Raw genomic sequence first — 15,784 nt, forward strand, 5'->3', positions numbered from 1 at the left:
ATTTTGGTTTTAGACCCCACCGCACACAGGCTTCATAAACAGGCCTGCAGCGGGTTCAAGTGGATCTGTGTGTTTCATTAGTGCCCACAGGTCTCAACACTGAGTTTGGAGTTGTTCTATATTTAACTGTAGTTTGGTTGTATCAGAAATTCTGAAAGGTTTCCAGTTGTATGTTATTGTGACAAATAGAAAGGTTTGTCTTTTGGGTTGTGTGATGCTAAGTGGTAGAAGGGCGTCTTAGTCACTTTAAGTTGACTTGAGTTTATTTTGAAGGTCCTTCTGGTTTACATGCAGCATATCTTATCATTTAGTTTTTGTTTTTCATATAAAACATTTAATTTAATTTAATTTAATTTAATTTAATTTAATTTAATTTAATTTAATTTAATTTAATTTAATTTAATTTAATTTAATTAATAAAGGGATTTTTTTACATTGTAAAATACAGTTGTGATGGTCGTCATTTAACTTCATCAGCACATGAGCCCAGGCCCTGTCCCATAGTATTAACCCCTCAAGCTGTTAACTACATGGGACCTGGGTCACAATATCGATAAATAAAAACATTTTGCTGCTTTTTTATTTAGTCTATTAAAGGAAGAGGAGATTCTTATTCCATAAGGTTTTATTTACACAAGCATATTAAAAAGATCCAGTGTACCAGTGTCTTAGCCCCTGAGGCCTCTGCCCTCAGCCGGGGGACTGAAGGTCCAGCAGCGTGAGCTCCTGCTCGATGGGGACACTGTTCTCGTCACACAGGAAGTGGCTGCGGACGGTGACGATGAAGGTCTTCCTGGGGAGGGAGAGGAGGGTCTGGATCCTCTCTGCTGCCACCTGGCTGTGCTTCACCTGCGAGCCCGGAGCTGAAATGAGAGAAGATGGAGAGCATGTAGTTTCACTCTGAGCCGCTCACACCAGCAGGGGGCGGTGCTGCCTGGCAGAGCGCTTCCATCACTTCCTGCTCTGAGGTGGTACAGTTTGAACCCGTCTCACCTGAGCTGCGGTGGAGTCTGTCAGGCGGAGCGTGGAGGATCTTCTGCAGAGGAACAGGAGGAACCTGAACACACGCCTGTCTGCAGCCCCGCCCACTCACTGTCAGCACGCCGGGCCTGTGAACACACACACACAGGCTGCTGTTTGTATCTCTGTGGGGACTCTGTGTCCTGTCAACGCCTGCACCAGCACCTGTAGTAGCAGCGCACGGCGGTGTGGGGCAGGCAGGGGTAACACGGGCTGTAGATGCCGTTGGCGTCAGTGTCGAGTTCAGCAGAGCAGCGACCGCAGCCAGTGTAGGTGATGTCACCGCTCAGCGCCGCCATGATGCCTTCCAGCGGCGTGGAGCTGTCCAGGACCAGCTGAGGGGAATTCTGGGAGGGCGGAGCATGCTGGAAACAAAAGGAGAGCAGCTGGACTCTGAGCTCCACCTCACCTGGACAGAAAACCAGATTTATTACACACTCTGTTCTCTAACATACGGTTTGAAAACAACGAGTCTCACCGCAGTGTCTCTGTGACAGCAGCGTGTCCACGTCCAGCTCCAGGGGACCGCTGCTTCCTCTCAGGGGGCGCACCATCAGCTGGAAGTCCTGCAGCCGGCAGTCTGATGGGTCCACAGCCCGCACGGAGCTCCATGGGGTGGAGTGCAGCTCCGGGAGGTCAGAGGTCAGAGAATCCCTCACCAGGAGGACACGGAAGTCCCAGACAGCCCCTGGAGGAGACGCAGGACTGACGCTTATGGATCAGTTGTTGCTGTGTGTTGTTGTGGATTGCTGTGCAGTGTGTGTTGTGTTGTTGTGCGTACCTCTGTTTTTGTTGAAGTTGGGCAGCCAGTCCACAGCTGCCCCCCACAGCTGCAGCACCCCCTGCTGGCCACCAGGCTGCTCAACAGTCAGGGCGGCCTTCTGCAGAACCGCCGACCTGCTGCGAGACTCCGCCTCACTTCGCCACTCTGACACACACACACACACACAGTCATTACACAAACCTACTGTTAGCATCTAAGGGGGAATGACACTCACCTGAGCTGATGAGTGTGTGTGTGACGCGCAGCAGGGCGTGAACCAGCGTGTTGACCTTCAGTGACCTCAGGAGGATGTAGGGTAGGCGGCTCAGGTCCTGAGGAGGGCGGTGAGGCAGTGAAACCAGTAGAGGGCGCCGCTCTCGAAGAAAGCCACACAGAGAGCTGAGCGAGCGAGCATCAACCTGCTGGGTGACTAAAGAGAGAGAGAGAGGGCACTGAGGTAGGAGGACACGCCTCCTTCAGCAGAGGCGGCAGCTGATTGGTCGTACCTGGCAGTGAGGTGGAGGTGGAGATCTGTCCCAGGTTGAGCAGTTTGCTGTTGAAGGTGGACTGCAGCACCGTCTCCCCTCTCCACCTGTCCTGCTCCACCTGCAGGCCTGAGACAAACACACTCTGACCATAAGTGTGTGGACAGCCTCACAGCTTCAGAACACTCCTGTGTCTGTGTACCTGTGATGAGCAGGACGTCTCCGGGGTTAACTGTCAGCACCCAGAAGGCCGCCCGCCGCCACAGCACCACCTTCATCTCAACATCTGATTGGTCCGTCACCACGATGGACGCCAGTGGAACGAAGGTCCCCGCCGACGGCCCCGACTTCACCTGCAGCAAACACACACGAGGACACTGGAATCTTTCTGTTTTTAGGCACAGCAGGGGGCGCCGCTGCACTCACCTTGACCTCCTTGAGGTGACACGGATGAACCACCGCCACCAGGACAGAGTGCCGCTCCCCTGGTTTGATGCACAGCGACAGAGGCGTGGTGAGACTTTGGGGCTTGGTGGACGTGGAGCTTTTGGGAGCTGCTGACTCCTCAGATACTCGAGCTCTCTTGCTGCTAGGGGAGTTAATGGGGGAGGATAAGGGGGAGTCATGGGCAGTGGACTCCTGAGAACAGAGGACGCCGTCCGCAGTGGCCTTGAGGACAATCCCGCCCTCCTCGGCCAACGGCTTGGGGAAAGAGTGGCTAAAAAGCTCAGCAGAGGCTGCAGGTGACGGGGTCAGAGAACTGAAGAGCTCGGGGGTGCTGGAGGAGCCGGATGGAGGCGTGTGGGTGTTTTTGGACGGGCTGGCTGCTGACTGGCTGCTGCGCCTGGCCCTCAGGATCAGAGACTGACTCAGAGTCCAGGTGGTGAGGTAATGAGTTTGGGAGGACAGAGCGGGGGCGACTGCAGAGGGCTGGAGGTCTGGGCCGGGTTCAGGTTCTGGTCCTGGCTGTGCTGCAGGGAAACAGCAGTCCAGATACTGATGGACTGAAGTGGAACACTGATCTGAGTCTGAGCTCCCGTCTTTATTAGAGCTGAATCTTCCGGCTGGTCCTTCCTGTCCGAGTGTGTCAGTGGTTCCGTCAGTGTGGGTTGGATCGTCCTGTCTGGTCCCGGAGTGATCAGTCCCTGCGTCCTCCATGCACGAGCTCACCTGACTTCCAGGCTTTTCTGAAAATGAGCAGATACTTCAGTCACCTCTTTCTTTCCCGCTGTGTCTGACAGCTTCCTGCTGGGTCCCTGAACGCCTCACCTCCTGCAGGCCTGAGCTGTCCGTCCCTCCAGGTCAGTTCCAGCTGCTTCCAGTCCTGCGTCTCCTCCTTTGCTTCGTGCACCAAGGGTGGAGGAGCCCCCAGGAAGACGTGGATCTTTGGTCGGTCACACATGCTGCTGCTGAGGACAGAAACGTGCTTTAAGATGAGTCCACACTTCATACTTATCACTGAGATGCAGCAGCCGACCAAAAGATCCCTGACATGTTGGACTCTGTGAGTCATGATGGACAACATGTCCAGTGTTACACAACCATGACTCGGCAGAAACATCACATAGATGGATGCAGACAGGGTGGTTGTTTCACAGCTGGGAACAATAACACAGCCGTAAATGCTGCTTCTGCTGCTCCACCAATCAGAGCGGCGGGAAGCCGGGGGAGGTGGTGAGGCCCAGTCAGGGGAGAGCAGACCGCGTTCACGCTTAGCGCTTTGCCACACCTGCCCTGACAGTCGGCGCCAGATGTTTCTTACACAAGCTCTGATTTCTTTAAAGTTTGATTATTTTTAACATATTTTATGAACTATTCCTCATGTCTGAACTCAACATGCTGCATGTCTGTAAAATAATATCTGTAGGCTGCACTGATGAACACAAAGCTACATTACAGGGCGCAGTGCTGTGCTTGTCAGTGTGACCTGACGGTGGCAGTGTTGTCTGTCATACAGCAGTGTGCAGCACCTGGGCGTCAGCTTTCCTGCAGAACAGTATTTACTCTGATAATATGGAGTTTCCATGACAACAGGTCTGCACTGATGCAGAATCAGAGGGGACCTCTTTGTGTCTCCCAGCTGCCTAACATTTGAGATGGTCCTTGAAAGCATCATGCGTGAAAACCACAACCAGGACGCCATGATGACTCACATGTGAGCAGCAGTCACATGACCAACATCAGAGAGGGTTAAACAGTCATACAGTCTTGTACGATGCTGCTCAGTGAAAATGCGTCCCAGCCATCAGCGGCTCAGTTACACCTTCAGTCACGTCTCTCTGCTTCCTCCACCTGCTGCCGTCAGTCAGGATGAGCTGAGACGTGATGTCCGGACGCCTCTGCAGGTCTTACATTTAACCCTAACCACAGAAAGGCGGGCTTCTGAGGGAAATGAAAAGAGTGAATGAGAGTGCAACATAAGCTGTGAGATGAGAGCTGTGAGAGCCACAGATGTAGGTCAGACAGGTTCGTCATTCTGCAGCTCTGCTTTAAGTTTCTGCTTGACGGCCGACACAAACTGTCTCATTTAATGAGTGAGCTCTACGTTTAGAAAAAGGAGACACCTAAAACCTCCTCCTTACACCACAGGCTGATTTGAATATATTTTTAGATTGAACTGATTCCAGTTATTTACACCTAGTAGCGTCTCTGAGGATGTATATAACCACATTTATTAAAGGTTTTAAAGGGTTTAGTGACCCAGTTCTTTCTGTCCCTCCTTCAGGCTTCATGTTTTCAAAATAAAAGGTCCAACTGTCCCGTTACAGTGACTATATTAAAACGGGTTTACAGGCAGTATAGTGATAATTGCACTAAATCCCTGTGTGATATTTGGTATTAATTTGAATATTATCTTTATGTGTCTAAAACAAAAGCACAAATGAGAAATACTCGATTTTAAGCTCTTATTTTGAAGGCCGGAAGTCTTCTCTGACTCCAGCTGTTAGCCAAAAACGCCACAAAAACACGTAGAAGTGAGAAAACTCCGTGTCAGCTGCGTGACTTTACTTCTTAAACAGCGGCGGACGCGCTCTGTGCGCTTCATGCGCTGTTTCTGTGCAGTTAAAGGGGTTTTCACGGAGATTAGCATGCTAACGCTTAGCTAGGCTGCTGCGCTGGAACGTGCAGAGAGCTCGCGCTGCAGACTTCTCAACGTTCTCGTGCAGGTTAAATACAGCTGCACGTGCGCACGCTGTCACGCAGCGCACGCGGCGGTGGTACAGGAAGGGGCGGCGGGAAAAGGAGGAGCCGCGAGCCGCCGCCGCGGGTGAACTCGGTCTTTGCGCCGCTTCCTCGTCCCCCTAGTCTTCCTAGTCTTCCTCGTCCCCCTAGTCTTCCTAGTCTTCCTCCACACTCTGACCGACTGCCGCGCTCTTCCTCCTGGGTCGGCGAACTTCCACAAACATGTACCGGTATCTCGGAGAGCTACTTACCCGGGCAGCGGGCAGCGTCCTGGTCCCGGGCTCCTCCGCCGCCGCCGCTGATTCGGCTCTTCCGGCGACCGTGTCCCTGCTGCGGTACCGGGGCTACAGCCAGGCCGTGGACCGGGACGACGACCCGAACTTTTTCACCATGGTGGAGGGCTTCTTCGACAAGGGCGCCGTTATTGTGGAGGACAAGCTGGTGGAGGACCTGAAGACCCGGGAGACCCCCGAGCAGAAGAGGAAGCGCGTCCGCGGGATCCTGCGGATCATCAAGCCGTGTAACCACGTCCTGAGCGTCAGCTTCCCCATCAAGAGGGACAGCGGAGAGTGGGAGGTGATAGAGGGCTACCGGGCCCAGCACAGCCAGCACCGGACACCCTGCAAGGGAGGTGAGCCCAGAGCACCCCGGGGCACCCCGCGGAGGAACGGCTACTCTTTGAAGAGCTACACACACACAGACACACACAGACACACACAGACACAGACACAGTCACACACAGACACAGTCACACACACACAGACACAGTCACACACACACACACACACAGTCACACACACACACACAGTCACACACAGACACAGTCACACACACACACAGACACAGTCACACACACACACACACACAGTCACACACACACACACAGTCACACACACACACAGTCACACACAGACACAGTCACACACAGACACAGACACACACACACACAGACACACCGTGTGTCTAATCTGGTATAGAAGGTTTAAAAAGTCGTGTCAGGACTTATTCATGTGTTCACAGCCTTTTATTCATTCAGAAAGAACTCTTCTGGTTGTTGTAGATATTTAACACAAACAGCTGACTTTTCTTCAAGTCTTCTAAAGTTAGACTTTATATTTCTAATTAACTTCATCGCATATAATTATTCCCTTAAATAAATCCTCTTTATAATAAGAGCTGGAGCCTCCTCCGGAGACCTGAACATGTGGTTGTGTGTGTGTTCATGTGTGTGTGTGTTCATGTGTGTGTGTGTAAGTGTTCATGTGTGTGTGTGCAGGGGTGTGTGTGTAAGTGTGTGTGTGCCGGGGTGTGTAACAGCCTGGGTGCATGTTGAAGTGTTCCATGTGTGTTAAGGTGCTGAAGTTTCCTCCCCTGTCAGGAATGCTGACGCTCCAGTCCGCCGCCTTGATGCAGCATGTTCATGGCGTGTGTGAGTTTTCCTGGACTGATGCTTCTTATTTACCGGATGCAGAGGACGTCTGTGCGTCATGTATTTGCTGTGCTCTTGGGTTTGTCTGTTGACAGTGAATCCATCAGACGGGGACGTCTGTGGACGCTCTCGTTCATCCAGGTCAAAGTCATGTCCGAGTTTACATCGAGGCAGCTGGACTCAGGGGAGCCGGCTGTGCTCCAGCCTGGCTGTCACGGCTGCTGTACTTCTTTTGTTTTGGAGTAAAGTTACTCTTTTAATTTGGAACAGGTGCGTACAGTAGAGCTGCAGTGAGTAGTAGTAGTTTACAGATACTTGATGAATTCATTGACAAAATAATCATCAGTTGCAGTGCTTAATGCAGTCAGACCTCTATCAGCGGGCAGCCATTATGAACGGTGACAAACTCACAGCTCCATCCTCCAGGCTCCATCCTCCAGGCTCCATCCTCCAGGCTCCATCCTCCAGGCTCCGAGCTGGTGTTAAACCAGGTTTGGTTCTGGTCAGAGTCCAGTCAGGAAGAGCTGTCAGTTCTGACCAATCAGAGTCCAGGTTGTTTCAGTCACAGTGACTTTATGCTCATATTGTCCTCACAGAGACACAACAGTCCTCTACACACATGCTAGCTGCTACATGCTAGCTGCTACATGCTAGCTGTCTCCTCTTTGATTTCCTCGGTTTTCCCTCTTTGATCTGATTGATTGAAGTTAGCTTGTGATAGATGATGACTGACAGATGGATCATCCAATCAGCTGCTGAGGATTCTGTCCTTTACAAACAGACGACCTCCAAATCCTGTGTGTGTGTCTGTGTGTGTCTGTGCGTGCGTGTGTGTGTGTGCGTGTCTGTGCGTGTCTGTGTCTGTGTGTGTTTAGAGGCAGTGGTGTTTGCTCTGCTGTCAGTAACACCAGCTCTGAGGTGAATGACCCTCCGGTAACACACTGAGCTGATCTTTCTTTGCTCTTGCTGCTCTGCTGTCCATGTGTTTCGTGCTCTGTGATTTCTGTGGGTTGTAAACACAGTGTCAGTCTGTGTGTCATGTTGTCCAGCAGCAGATTCAGAAAGTCAAGCTGTGCAGAGACAGGAGATGTGTGGACATTTCAGCCTAAACCTTTCTCTGGTTTCAGTTTGGCTCTACCTGACAGTTATCAGTCACAGCTCCATCCTGTTCAGACAGAGATCAGCTGCAGGAAGCTGCAGGTCAGACAGAGACTCTGAATGTGGGTCATGTGACTGCTGCTCACAGTGACTCCATCATGGCGTCCTGCTGGCTGCTGAGGAGGACAGGACTCTTAGTTTGTACTGAGTCTTGTTTCTCTCTCTCGTGTATTTCTGGAGCAGTTTTAACTCATATATAATAAAGTGAAACATTGTTAGCTCTGACCCATTAGTGTGTCTTTGTGTCCTGTTGATGTAGACGTGAGCAGCGTTGTTTTGGATAAAGGGTGTGGTTGTTCCAGGGTGTCGATGTTGTATCAAAGTTAACTGTTGCACTGCCTCTTTAAATGAGACCACGCCCGGGCTGGCTCACTGCGGCCAGCAGGAATTTATTGCTCTCACGCCACTCTCTGCTGTTCCTCCTCCACTCTTATTTCACTTCTGTCTAATCCTGCCAAGTCTCTCCTTTCTTCCTCTCTCTGCTTCCTTGTTCCTCCTCATCGTCAGCATCTGGTGTCTACAGAACCTGTTTGTCTCAAAGTGAAATCACAGAACGTTTTCTCTGCGTCTGTTTTTCCATTCATGTCATCGTGGCAGCCATTTTGTGCTGTGTGTGTGTGTGTGTGTGTGTGTGTGTGTGTGTGTGTGTGTGTGTGTGTGTGTGTGTGTGTGTGTGTGTGTGTGTGTGTGTGTGTGTGTGTGTGTGTGTGTGTGTGTGTGTGTGTGTGTGTGTGTGTGTGTGTGTGTGTGTGTGTGTGTGTGTGTGAAACATGTGCTCAGTAATGATTCAATCTAAAGATAATTAAATCCAGATCAGAATCAGCTTTGAGGCTGTAAACGTGTTTGTTCCTGCTGTGGACATTTTAACATGGAGGTCTGTGGGGACTGACTCACTTTTGGAGCCAGCCCCTAGAGGCTGAAGGGGGGATTGCAGAGCTTTATCTCTCAAACCTGGAGTTTGTCAGTTGATCATTTTCATTATTTCTGCGTATGGAAAAATCAAGTATGCAAACGAAGCTCAGACAGATCTGTCGGAGAATGATGGTTGGTCAGTAATCAGGTGTGTGTTTGATGTTGGGTTTTGGTGTGTTTTAGGTATCCGTTACAGCACAGATGTGTCTGTAGATGAGGTCAAGGCGCTGGCGTCGCTGATGACGTACAAATGTGCTGTCGTCGGTGAGTATGCCTGCGTTCACACACCAGTGGTCGGTCACACACACTCAGAGCTGGTGTGTGTGTAAGTGAGGCTGCTTTGTGTTGTTGCAGATGTGCCGTTCGGAGGAGCCAAAGCTGGAGTGAAGATCAACCCAAAGAATTACTCGGTAGGTTCTCCAGCACCAGGTCACAGCTGACAGAACCAGGCATGATCTGAGGTGTGTGTCACACCTGTCGGCTGTGTGAGGAGGCAGCAGTGTGGCAGTTAGAGGAGTCACTTACTGAGAAGAAGAAACACATTAGAGTATTGAAATGATCCAGACAGTGAGACAACATGAGTCAAACTAGGAGCCCACAATGTAGCCGCACAAACACACTCTCACAAAAATCAACAACTGTCCACTGTTACAATGAGTGCAGTTTGATTTGGTTCAGCAGACAGGGACACGGTCTCACTCTGTTTATGTCCACAGGGTTTCACAGGGTGTGTCAGTGGACGGATCCTCAGGCTCTTTACTCCTGTAGATAGAGGGAGTGGAACCACAGAACATCAATAGTTCATTATTACTTCAAGGAAGTTGTTAGTTAATCATAACTGCAGTCAAACAGCCACCAGGCTCCGTGGGCTCTAATAAGTTATTCTGCTTTGGCACAAAGCTCCAACATTTATAAGAACAAACATCAGTGACACTGTTATACAACCTCACATCCACCAGAACATGCAGCACACACACACACAGGCCTGTCACGATAAGCAATAAATCAATTAATTGCACGATAACTTTAAATGGGCTTGGTAAGTGTTTCTCTCTCTCTCTCTCTCTCTCCCTCTCTCTGCCAAATACACTGGATGACAAAAGGCGTCACTCGGTGCGTCGTAGTGTATAAACTGTGCAACGTCCGGCCGTCAGATTTAAAATGTGTCAAATCAACAGGTAGTTCTTATTTGTTAACTCATTGTGTGACGTGTACGAGATGTTCTCTCTGCCTTCTCACTGCTGGCATTTGCGGTACCACCACCCATTAGTCCTGATATAAATATCAACATTAGTATTAATAATAATAATAATAATAATAATAATAGTGTTGATGATCGGGGCCTTTAAGGGTTAAATGTTCTTTAGAAATTGAAGTTCATGGATCTTTAAAGGGTGTACTTGCATTATATGTCGTTATCATTATATTAGTTGAACATGGTCTCAAAACAACGATATTATCACTTATCGCAATAAGTTCTCGTGGCAGATTCTGTGATGGTGACAGGCCTGCACACAGAGCAGTCTTTATTATCACTATAATCGATCCTCTAATATTGATCACTATAGGATCAACATGACCTGAACAGCATCACTAGCATCAACTTCAGGACAGTCGTCCTACTTTGTTACTTTACATCTCTGCAGACAGCAGAAAATATCACACACACAGAGACACAGACACACACACCACACACACACACACACACACAGAGGAAACGCTGAGCCATCAGCTGGCAGAGAGACGCCAGGATTCTCTGTAACATGATGAGTCGATGGGTTTCTGCCTCTGTAACTCTCTCTCTCAGTGTTTGCTGACTGTCGTGCTGACCTCTGACCTCTGACAGGAAGGCTGGACCTCCTCCGTCCAGACCTACAGCAGCCCCTCCTCCTTGTAAATCCTCACACTGAGTTCTCCTGGTTTGTTTTCAGGACACGGAGCTGGAGAAGATCACCAGGAGGTTCACCATCGAGCTCGCCAAGAAGGGCTTCATCGGTCAGTCGGCAGACGAACGTGTCTGTGTTCATGATGTTTTCCGCTGATGTGATGGCAGGTTCGTGACATGTGAGTTTTTTGTGTGATATTTGTGCACCATGTTTGTGTGTTGGTGCAGGGCCCGGTATTGATGTTCCAGCTCCGGACATGAGCACCGGGGAGCGGGAGATGTCGTGGATCGCCGACACATTCGCCAACACCATGGGTCACTACGTGAGTCCGAGCTGGACCTCCACTGTAGCAGCTCCTGCCCCTCCTGTGTTCACTGGACTCTTCCCTCTGTCTTCAGGACATCAACGCTCACGCCTGCGTCACCGGGAAGCCCATCAGTCAGGGAGGGATCCACGGCCGGATCTCTGCCACAGGCCGAGGAGTGTTCCACGGCATCGAGAACTTCATCAACGAGGCGGCGTACATGAGCATGCTGGGACTGTGCCCTGGCTTCCAGGACAAGACCTTCGTCATCCAGGTACGCTCCGTCACCGTTCAGCCTTTTAGATCTGTCCGTCCTCATGGAGTCCTCGGCCTGAGCCGCATCACACAGACCTCATGCGAGTCAGTGGTGAGCGAGTGAGTACTGATTTAAAATGGTGCCCTCTGCTGTGTCTGCAGGGTTTCGGTAACGTCGGCCTTCACTCCATGCGTTATCTGCATCGTTACGGAGCAAAGTGTGTCGGAGTCGGGGAAGTGGACGGGAGCATCTGGAACCCCAACGGCATCGACCCCAAAGAGCTGGAGGACTACAAACTGGTCTGTGCTGGGCGGCTTCAACACGCCATGTTTGTGATGTAACGCAGCAGTCCGCCAATCGGCCTGTTTATCCGCTGTCTGCAGGCCAACGGCACCATCGTGGGTTTCCCCAACGCCACGCCGTACGAAGGGAACATCCTGGAGGCCGACTGCGACATCCTGATCCCCGCCGCCAGCGAGAAGCAGCTGACCAAGAGCAACGCACGCAAGATCAAGGCCAAGGTCACACACAGTCAATGATCCAGTGTGTGTGTGTGTGTCTGTGCGTGTCTGTGTGTGTGTGTCTATGTGTGTGTCTGTCTGTGTCTGTGAGTGTGTGTGTCTGTGTGTGTCTGTGTGTGTGTCTGTGAGTGTGTGTGTGTGTGTCTGCGTGTCTGTGTGTGTCTGTGTGTGTGTGTGTGTGTGTCTGTGTGTGTGTGTGTGTGTGTGTGTCTGTCTGTCTGTCTGTCTGTGTGTCAGTGTCTGTGTGTGTGTGTCTGTGTGTGTGTGTGTCTGTCTGTCTGTGTGTCTGTGTGTGTGTGTGTCTGTCTGTCTGTCTGTCTGTGTGTCAGTGTCTGTGTGTGTGTGTCTATGTGTGTGTCTGTCTGTGTCTGTGAGTGTGTGTGTCTGTGTGTGTCTGTGTGTGTCTGTGCGTGTCTGTGCGTGTCTGTGTCTGTGTGTGTGTGTGTGTGTGTGTGTGTGTTCCCATCAGTAACCCTCAGGACTCTGTGTTACCTGCAGATTGTTGCAGAGGGCGCTAACGGGCCCACCACACCTGAAGCTGACCGCATCTTCCTGGAGAGAAACATCATGGTGATCCCGGTCAGTGAGCGGTGACATCACACACAGACTCACACTGACGTCATCTAGACAAGACGCCGAGGACAAACTGAAGTTTGGTTGTATTGATTTGGATTTCATGACTCTCCTCCTCCCCCTCCCTCTCCTCCTCCTCCTCCTCCTCCTCCTCCCTCTCCTCCTCCTCCTCCTCCTCCCTCTCCTCCTCCTCCCTCTCCTTCTCCTCCTCCTCCTCCCTCTCCTCCTCCCTCTCCTCCTCCTCCTCCTCCTCCTCCTCCTCCTCCTCCTCCCTCTCCTCCTCCTCCTCCTCCTCCTCCTCCTCCTCCTCCTCCCTCTCCTCCTCCTCCTCCTCTGACAGGACATGTATCTTAATGCTGGTGGTGTGACTGTTTCTTACTTTGAGTGGTTGAAGAATCTGAATCATGTCAGTTATGGCCGCCTCACCTTCAAATATGAGAGAGACTCCAACTACCACCTGCTGAGTGAGTCTGAGACCAGCACACACAGACACACACAGACACACACAGACAGACACACACACACACACTCACACACACACACACACACGCTAACACACACACACACATGCTAACACACACACACACACACTCACACACACACACACACACACGCTAACACACACACACACACTAACACACACACACACACTAACACACACACGCTAACACACACACACACACACACTCTAACTGTTTGTGGTATTCAGTGTCGGTGCAAGAGAGTCTGGAGAGGAAGTTTGGGAAGCATGGCGGCTCCATCCCCATCGTCCCCACCTCTGAGTTCCAGGCTCGGATCGCTGTGAGTGCTGCGAGGCTCTGATTCTGTGGCTGCTGTGGTGCCGTCAGCTGACCCTGTGGTTGTTGTTTCAGGGAGCCTCTGAGAAGGACATCGTCCATTCAGGACTCGCCTTCACCATGGAGCGCTCTGCCCGGGTACACACACACACAGACTCACACACACACACAGACTCACACAGACTCACACAGACTCAATGCCATTTCGTCACAGCTAATAGAAATATGTGTGAAACATTTATTTGGAAACACACACGATGTAATATTTCATAATCTATGTCCCAGTAACTAACTCAATGTAGTGGTAACTAGGTAACTAGGTAGTGTAACTTTTATTTATGAATTTATTTTGTAGCAGTTTCTGATTTAGTGATGTTTTAAATGCAGGGTTAGGGTTAGGCTGGTCATACTCGGTGTGTCAGGTTGCAGTGAAGCAAATTCATGACTGAGACTGAATTCACATCTGTCTCCTCTCCAAACCCCACTGCAGCAAATCATGCGAACAGCCAACAAGTATAACCTCGGCTTGGACCTGCGGACGGCGGCGTACGTCAACGCCATCGAGAAGGTGTTCAAGGTTTACAGCGAGGCCGGCCTCATCCTCACATAGACTCAGCTCCATGCGCTGTCTGTTACACTCAGTCTGTCGCCATCGCTCTTTCACCTCTGCAGGAGTCCATGTCACTCCTCTGTCTGTCCTGGCCATTCCTTCTCTACAGCACGTCTTTTCACCTTCTCCTCTTCCTTCTTCTCCTTCTTCTGTCTGAACTGAATAAAACCTCAGCCTGCTCCAGCCGGTGCTCCTGATTGGCTGCTGAGCAATCAGCTACTTGATGCATCAACCAAATATAACAGAAGCCTTAATGTCGCACCACATGGCCAAAAGTATGTGGACGCCCAGACTCAAACTCATCGATTCTCTTCATAACTGTCCACATACTTTTGGCCATGTGGTGCGGTGCCTTTCTGTTCGACTTATCTTTTGTTTTTGTACAATGCACGTGCCTCAGGACTGTAGCCTTAATCTTCACTGGTGCATTATTAAAGGACTCTTCTGCAGTTTTCTGTGTGTTATGAACAATGTGTGCAGACATCTGTTTACTGTTGTGTTCCTGGGCGCACTACCCAGAAAAACATGACAGCTCAGACTCTGAACCACAGAAGAAGAGTTCCATTTGTGACCTGCAGGGGGCGTCAGCGATTTAAAATCACTTGTAATCCAAAGATTGATCCAAATATCAGGAACAGATCTCTGAGTGAAAGAATCCTTCACACCCAGACGAGAGCTGTTGTTACCCATGTGTCCATGTTTACTGTCATCACGACCTCTCAGCTCATGTAGAGCTTGTATTTGACTTCATAAGTCCAGGAAATCTGGATGTTGAACACCAATCCATCTGTGTCGATACATTTGGAGAAGCTGCTCTGTTACAGGTCTGTGATTCTCTAACCTGCTTTTTGTTTCCCAGAAATGCTGCTTCCTTTTTCTAACTCTCATCAGACGTTTAGTCTGAAACTATGCAAACGCAGAGCGCCCCCTGGCTGCTCGCAGTGACATCAGACTGCAGTGATGTCACAGAGGGAATCACAAGGGGGGCTCTGACTGTGCCTTATGGCGTTTTTGTGGATTTTGTTAAAAATGAGAAAATAAAGTTCAAAGAGAAAATGTTGCTGCTGGTCGTTTCAGTAAAGTCCCATCACACACTGAGACTCACTGAGAGACACACTGAGACTCACTGAGAGACGCACTGAGACTCACTGAGAGACTCAGAGACACACTGAGAGACTCAGAGACACACTGAGACTCACTGAGAGACACACTGAGACTCACTGAGAGACGCACTGAGAGACTCAGAGACACACTGAGAGACTCAGAGACACACTGAGAGACGCACTGAGACTCACTGAGAGACGCACTGAGACTCACTGAGAGACACTGAGACTCACTGAGAGACACACTGAGAGACTCAGAGACACACTGAGAGACTCACTGAGAGACTCAGAGACTCACTGAGGCCGATGATGAGGATTGTTATTGTTATAAAATGACTCAGTCATTGCTTTTGCATCTTTAACCCTCATGGACTGTTCGCAAACACCCTAATGTGTTGTTCGGGACAAAAACGTCCTCTAACGGTTTTAAAAAATATATCAGATAAATATTTTTTTGAAATTTTTTTGCATAGACCTTTTAGTTAACTTCAGTTCTGATCAACAGTAGTGAAACAATAATTTTCCCCCAGGATTTTAACCCTTTAATCACCAATTTTATAAGGGGTGGTGCTGAAAATTGGAAAAAAAACACACAAAATGGCTCATTTTTAATAGAAAAGGTGAATGTGGACTGGATTCTTTTGAACCTTTATTACAGTCTTGGTCATGTCAAACATCAGTAAAAAAATTGACTTTATTGCATTATTAGTTTTTGCACAGCACTGGATTTTCTTTTTTTCTCCCATTTTGTCCCATAGACTTACATTATAAACACACTTTTTTT

The 15,784-nt window shown here is 49.9% G+C and overlaps 2 protein-coding genes across 4 annotated transcripts; one reads left to right on the forward strand and one right to left on the reverse strand.

Annotated features, from left to right (window-relative positions):
* Positions 1-683: 683 nt before the first annotated feature.
* On the reverse strand, positions 684-5,831 carry LOC114446904 (shieldin complex subunit 2-like). Of its 3 annotated transcripts, none has more exons than XM_028422798.1 (11): positions 5,703-5,831; positions 3,538-3,674; positions 2,695-3,455; positions 2,471-2,621; positions 2,290-2,397; positions 2,019-2,213; positions 1,802-1,948; positions 1,499-1,708; positions 1,186-1,429; positions 994-1,109; positions 684-863 (listed from the first exon to the last, which is right to left on the reverse strand). In XM_028422798.1, the coding sequence occupies exons 2-11, from the start codon at positions 3,668-3,670 to the stop codon at positions 691-693; spliced, it is 2,238 nt and encodes a 745-aa protein (XP_028278599.1). In that variant the 5' UTR covers positions 3,671-3,674; positions 5,703-5,831; the 3' UTR covers positions 684-690. The 3 variants fall into 3 exon arrangements, with proteins under 3 accessions (XP_028278599.1, XP_028278598.1, XP_028278600.1); XM_028422797.1 differs by having other exon boundaries at positions 3,538-3,677; positions 5,703-5,830; XM_028422799.1 differs by lacking the exon at positions 5,703-5,831 and adding an exon at positions 4,422-4,490 and having other exon boundaries at positions 3,538-3,677.
* Positions 5,460-14,957, forward strand: LOC114446911 (glutamate dehydrogenase, mitochondrial-like). The gene is made up of 13 exons (XM_028422813.1): positions 5,460-6,082; positions 9,134-9,214; positions 9,305-9,360; positions 10,882-10,945; positions 11,064-11,158; positions 11,235-11,414; positions 11,558-11,695; positions 11,780-11,917; positions 12,416-12,496; positions 12,831-12,954; positions 13,200-13,291; positions 13,363-13,425; positions 13,778-14,957. Exons 1-13 carry the CDS (start codon positions 5,674-5,676, stop codon positions 13,895-13,897), a joined length of 1,641 nt encoding a protein of 546 aa, XP_028278614.1. The 5' UTR covers positions 5,460-5,673; the 3' UTR covers positions 13,898-14,957.
* The last annotated feature ends 827 nt before the right edge of the window (positions 14,958-15,784 follow it).

This window comes from Parambassis ranga, chromosome 15, assembly GCF_900634625.1.
Source record: "Parambassis ranga chromosome 15, fParRan2.1, whole genome shotgun sequence".
Classification (NCBI taxonomy): domain Eukaryota; kingdom Metazoa; phylum Chordata; class Actinopteri; family Ambassidae; genus Parambassis; species Parambassis ranga.

What these genes read in the sequence shown, in the direction of transcription:
- LOC114446904 (XM_028422798.1), bottom strand. Translation starts at nt 3,670, where the DNA reads ATGTGTGACCGACCAAAGATCCACGTCTTCCTGGGGGCTCCTCCACCC. An exon ending in ACACACACTCATCAGCTCAG is followed by an intron (nt 1,949 to 2,018) that starts GTGAGTGTCATT and finishes TGTGTGTGTCAG; the next exon opens with AGTGGCGAAGTGAGGCGGAG. An exon ending in CAGACTCCACCGCAGCTCAG is followed by an intron (nt 864 to 993) that starts GTGAGACGGGTT and finishes CTCTCATTTCAG; the next exon opens with CTCCGGGCTCGCAGGTGAAG.
- LOC114446911 (XM_028422813.1), top strand. Translation starts at nt 5,674, where the DNA reads ATGTACCGGTATCTCGGAGAGCTACTTACCCGGGCAGCGGGCAGCGTC. An exon ending in CCAACACCATGGGTCACTAC is followed by an intron (nt 11,159 to 11,234) that starts GTGAGTCCGAGC and finishes CTCTGTCTTCAG; the next exon opens with GACATCAACGCTCACGCCTG. An exon ending in GAAACATCATGGTGATCCCG is followed by an intron (nt 12,497 to 12,830) that starts GTCAGTGAGCGG and finishes CTCCTCTGACAG; the next exon opens with GACATGTATCTTAATGCTGG.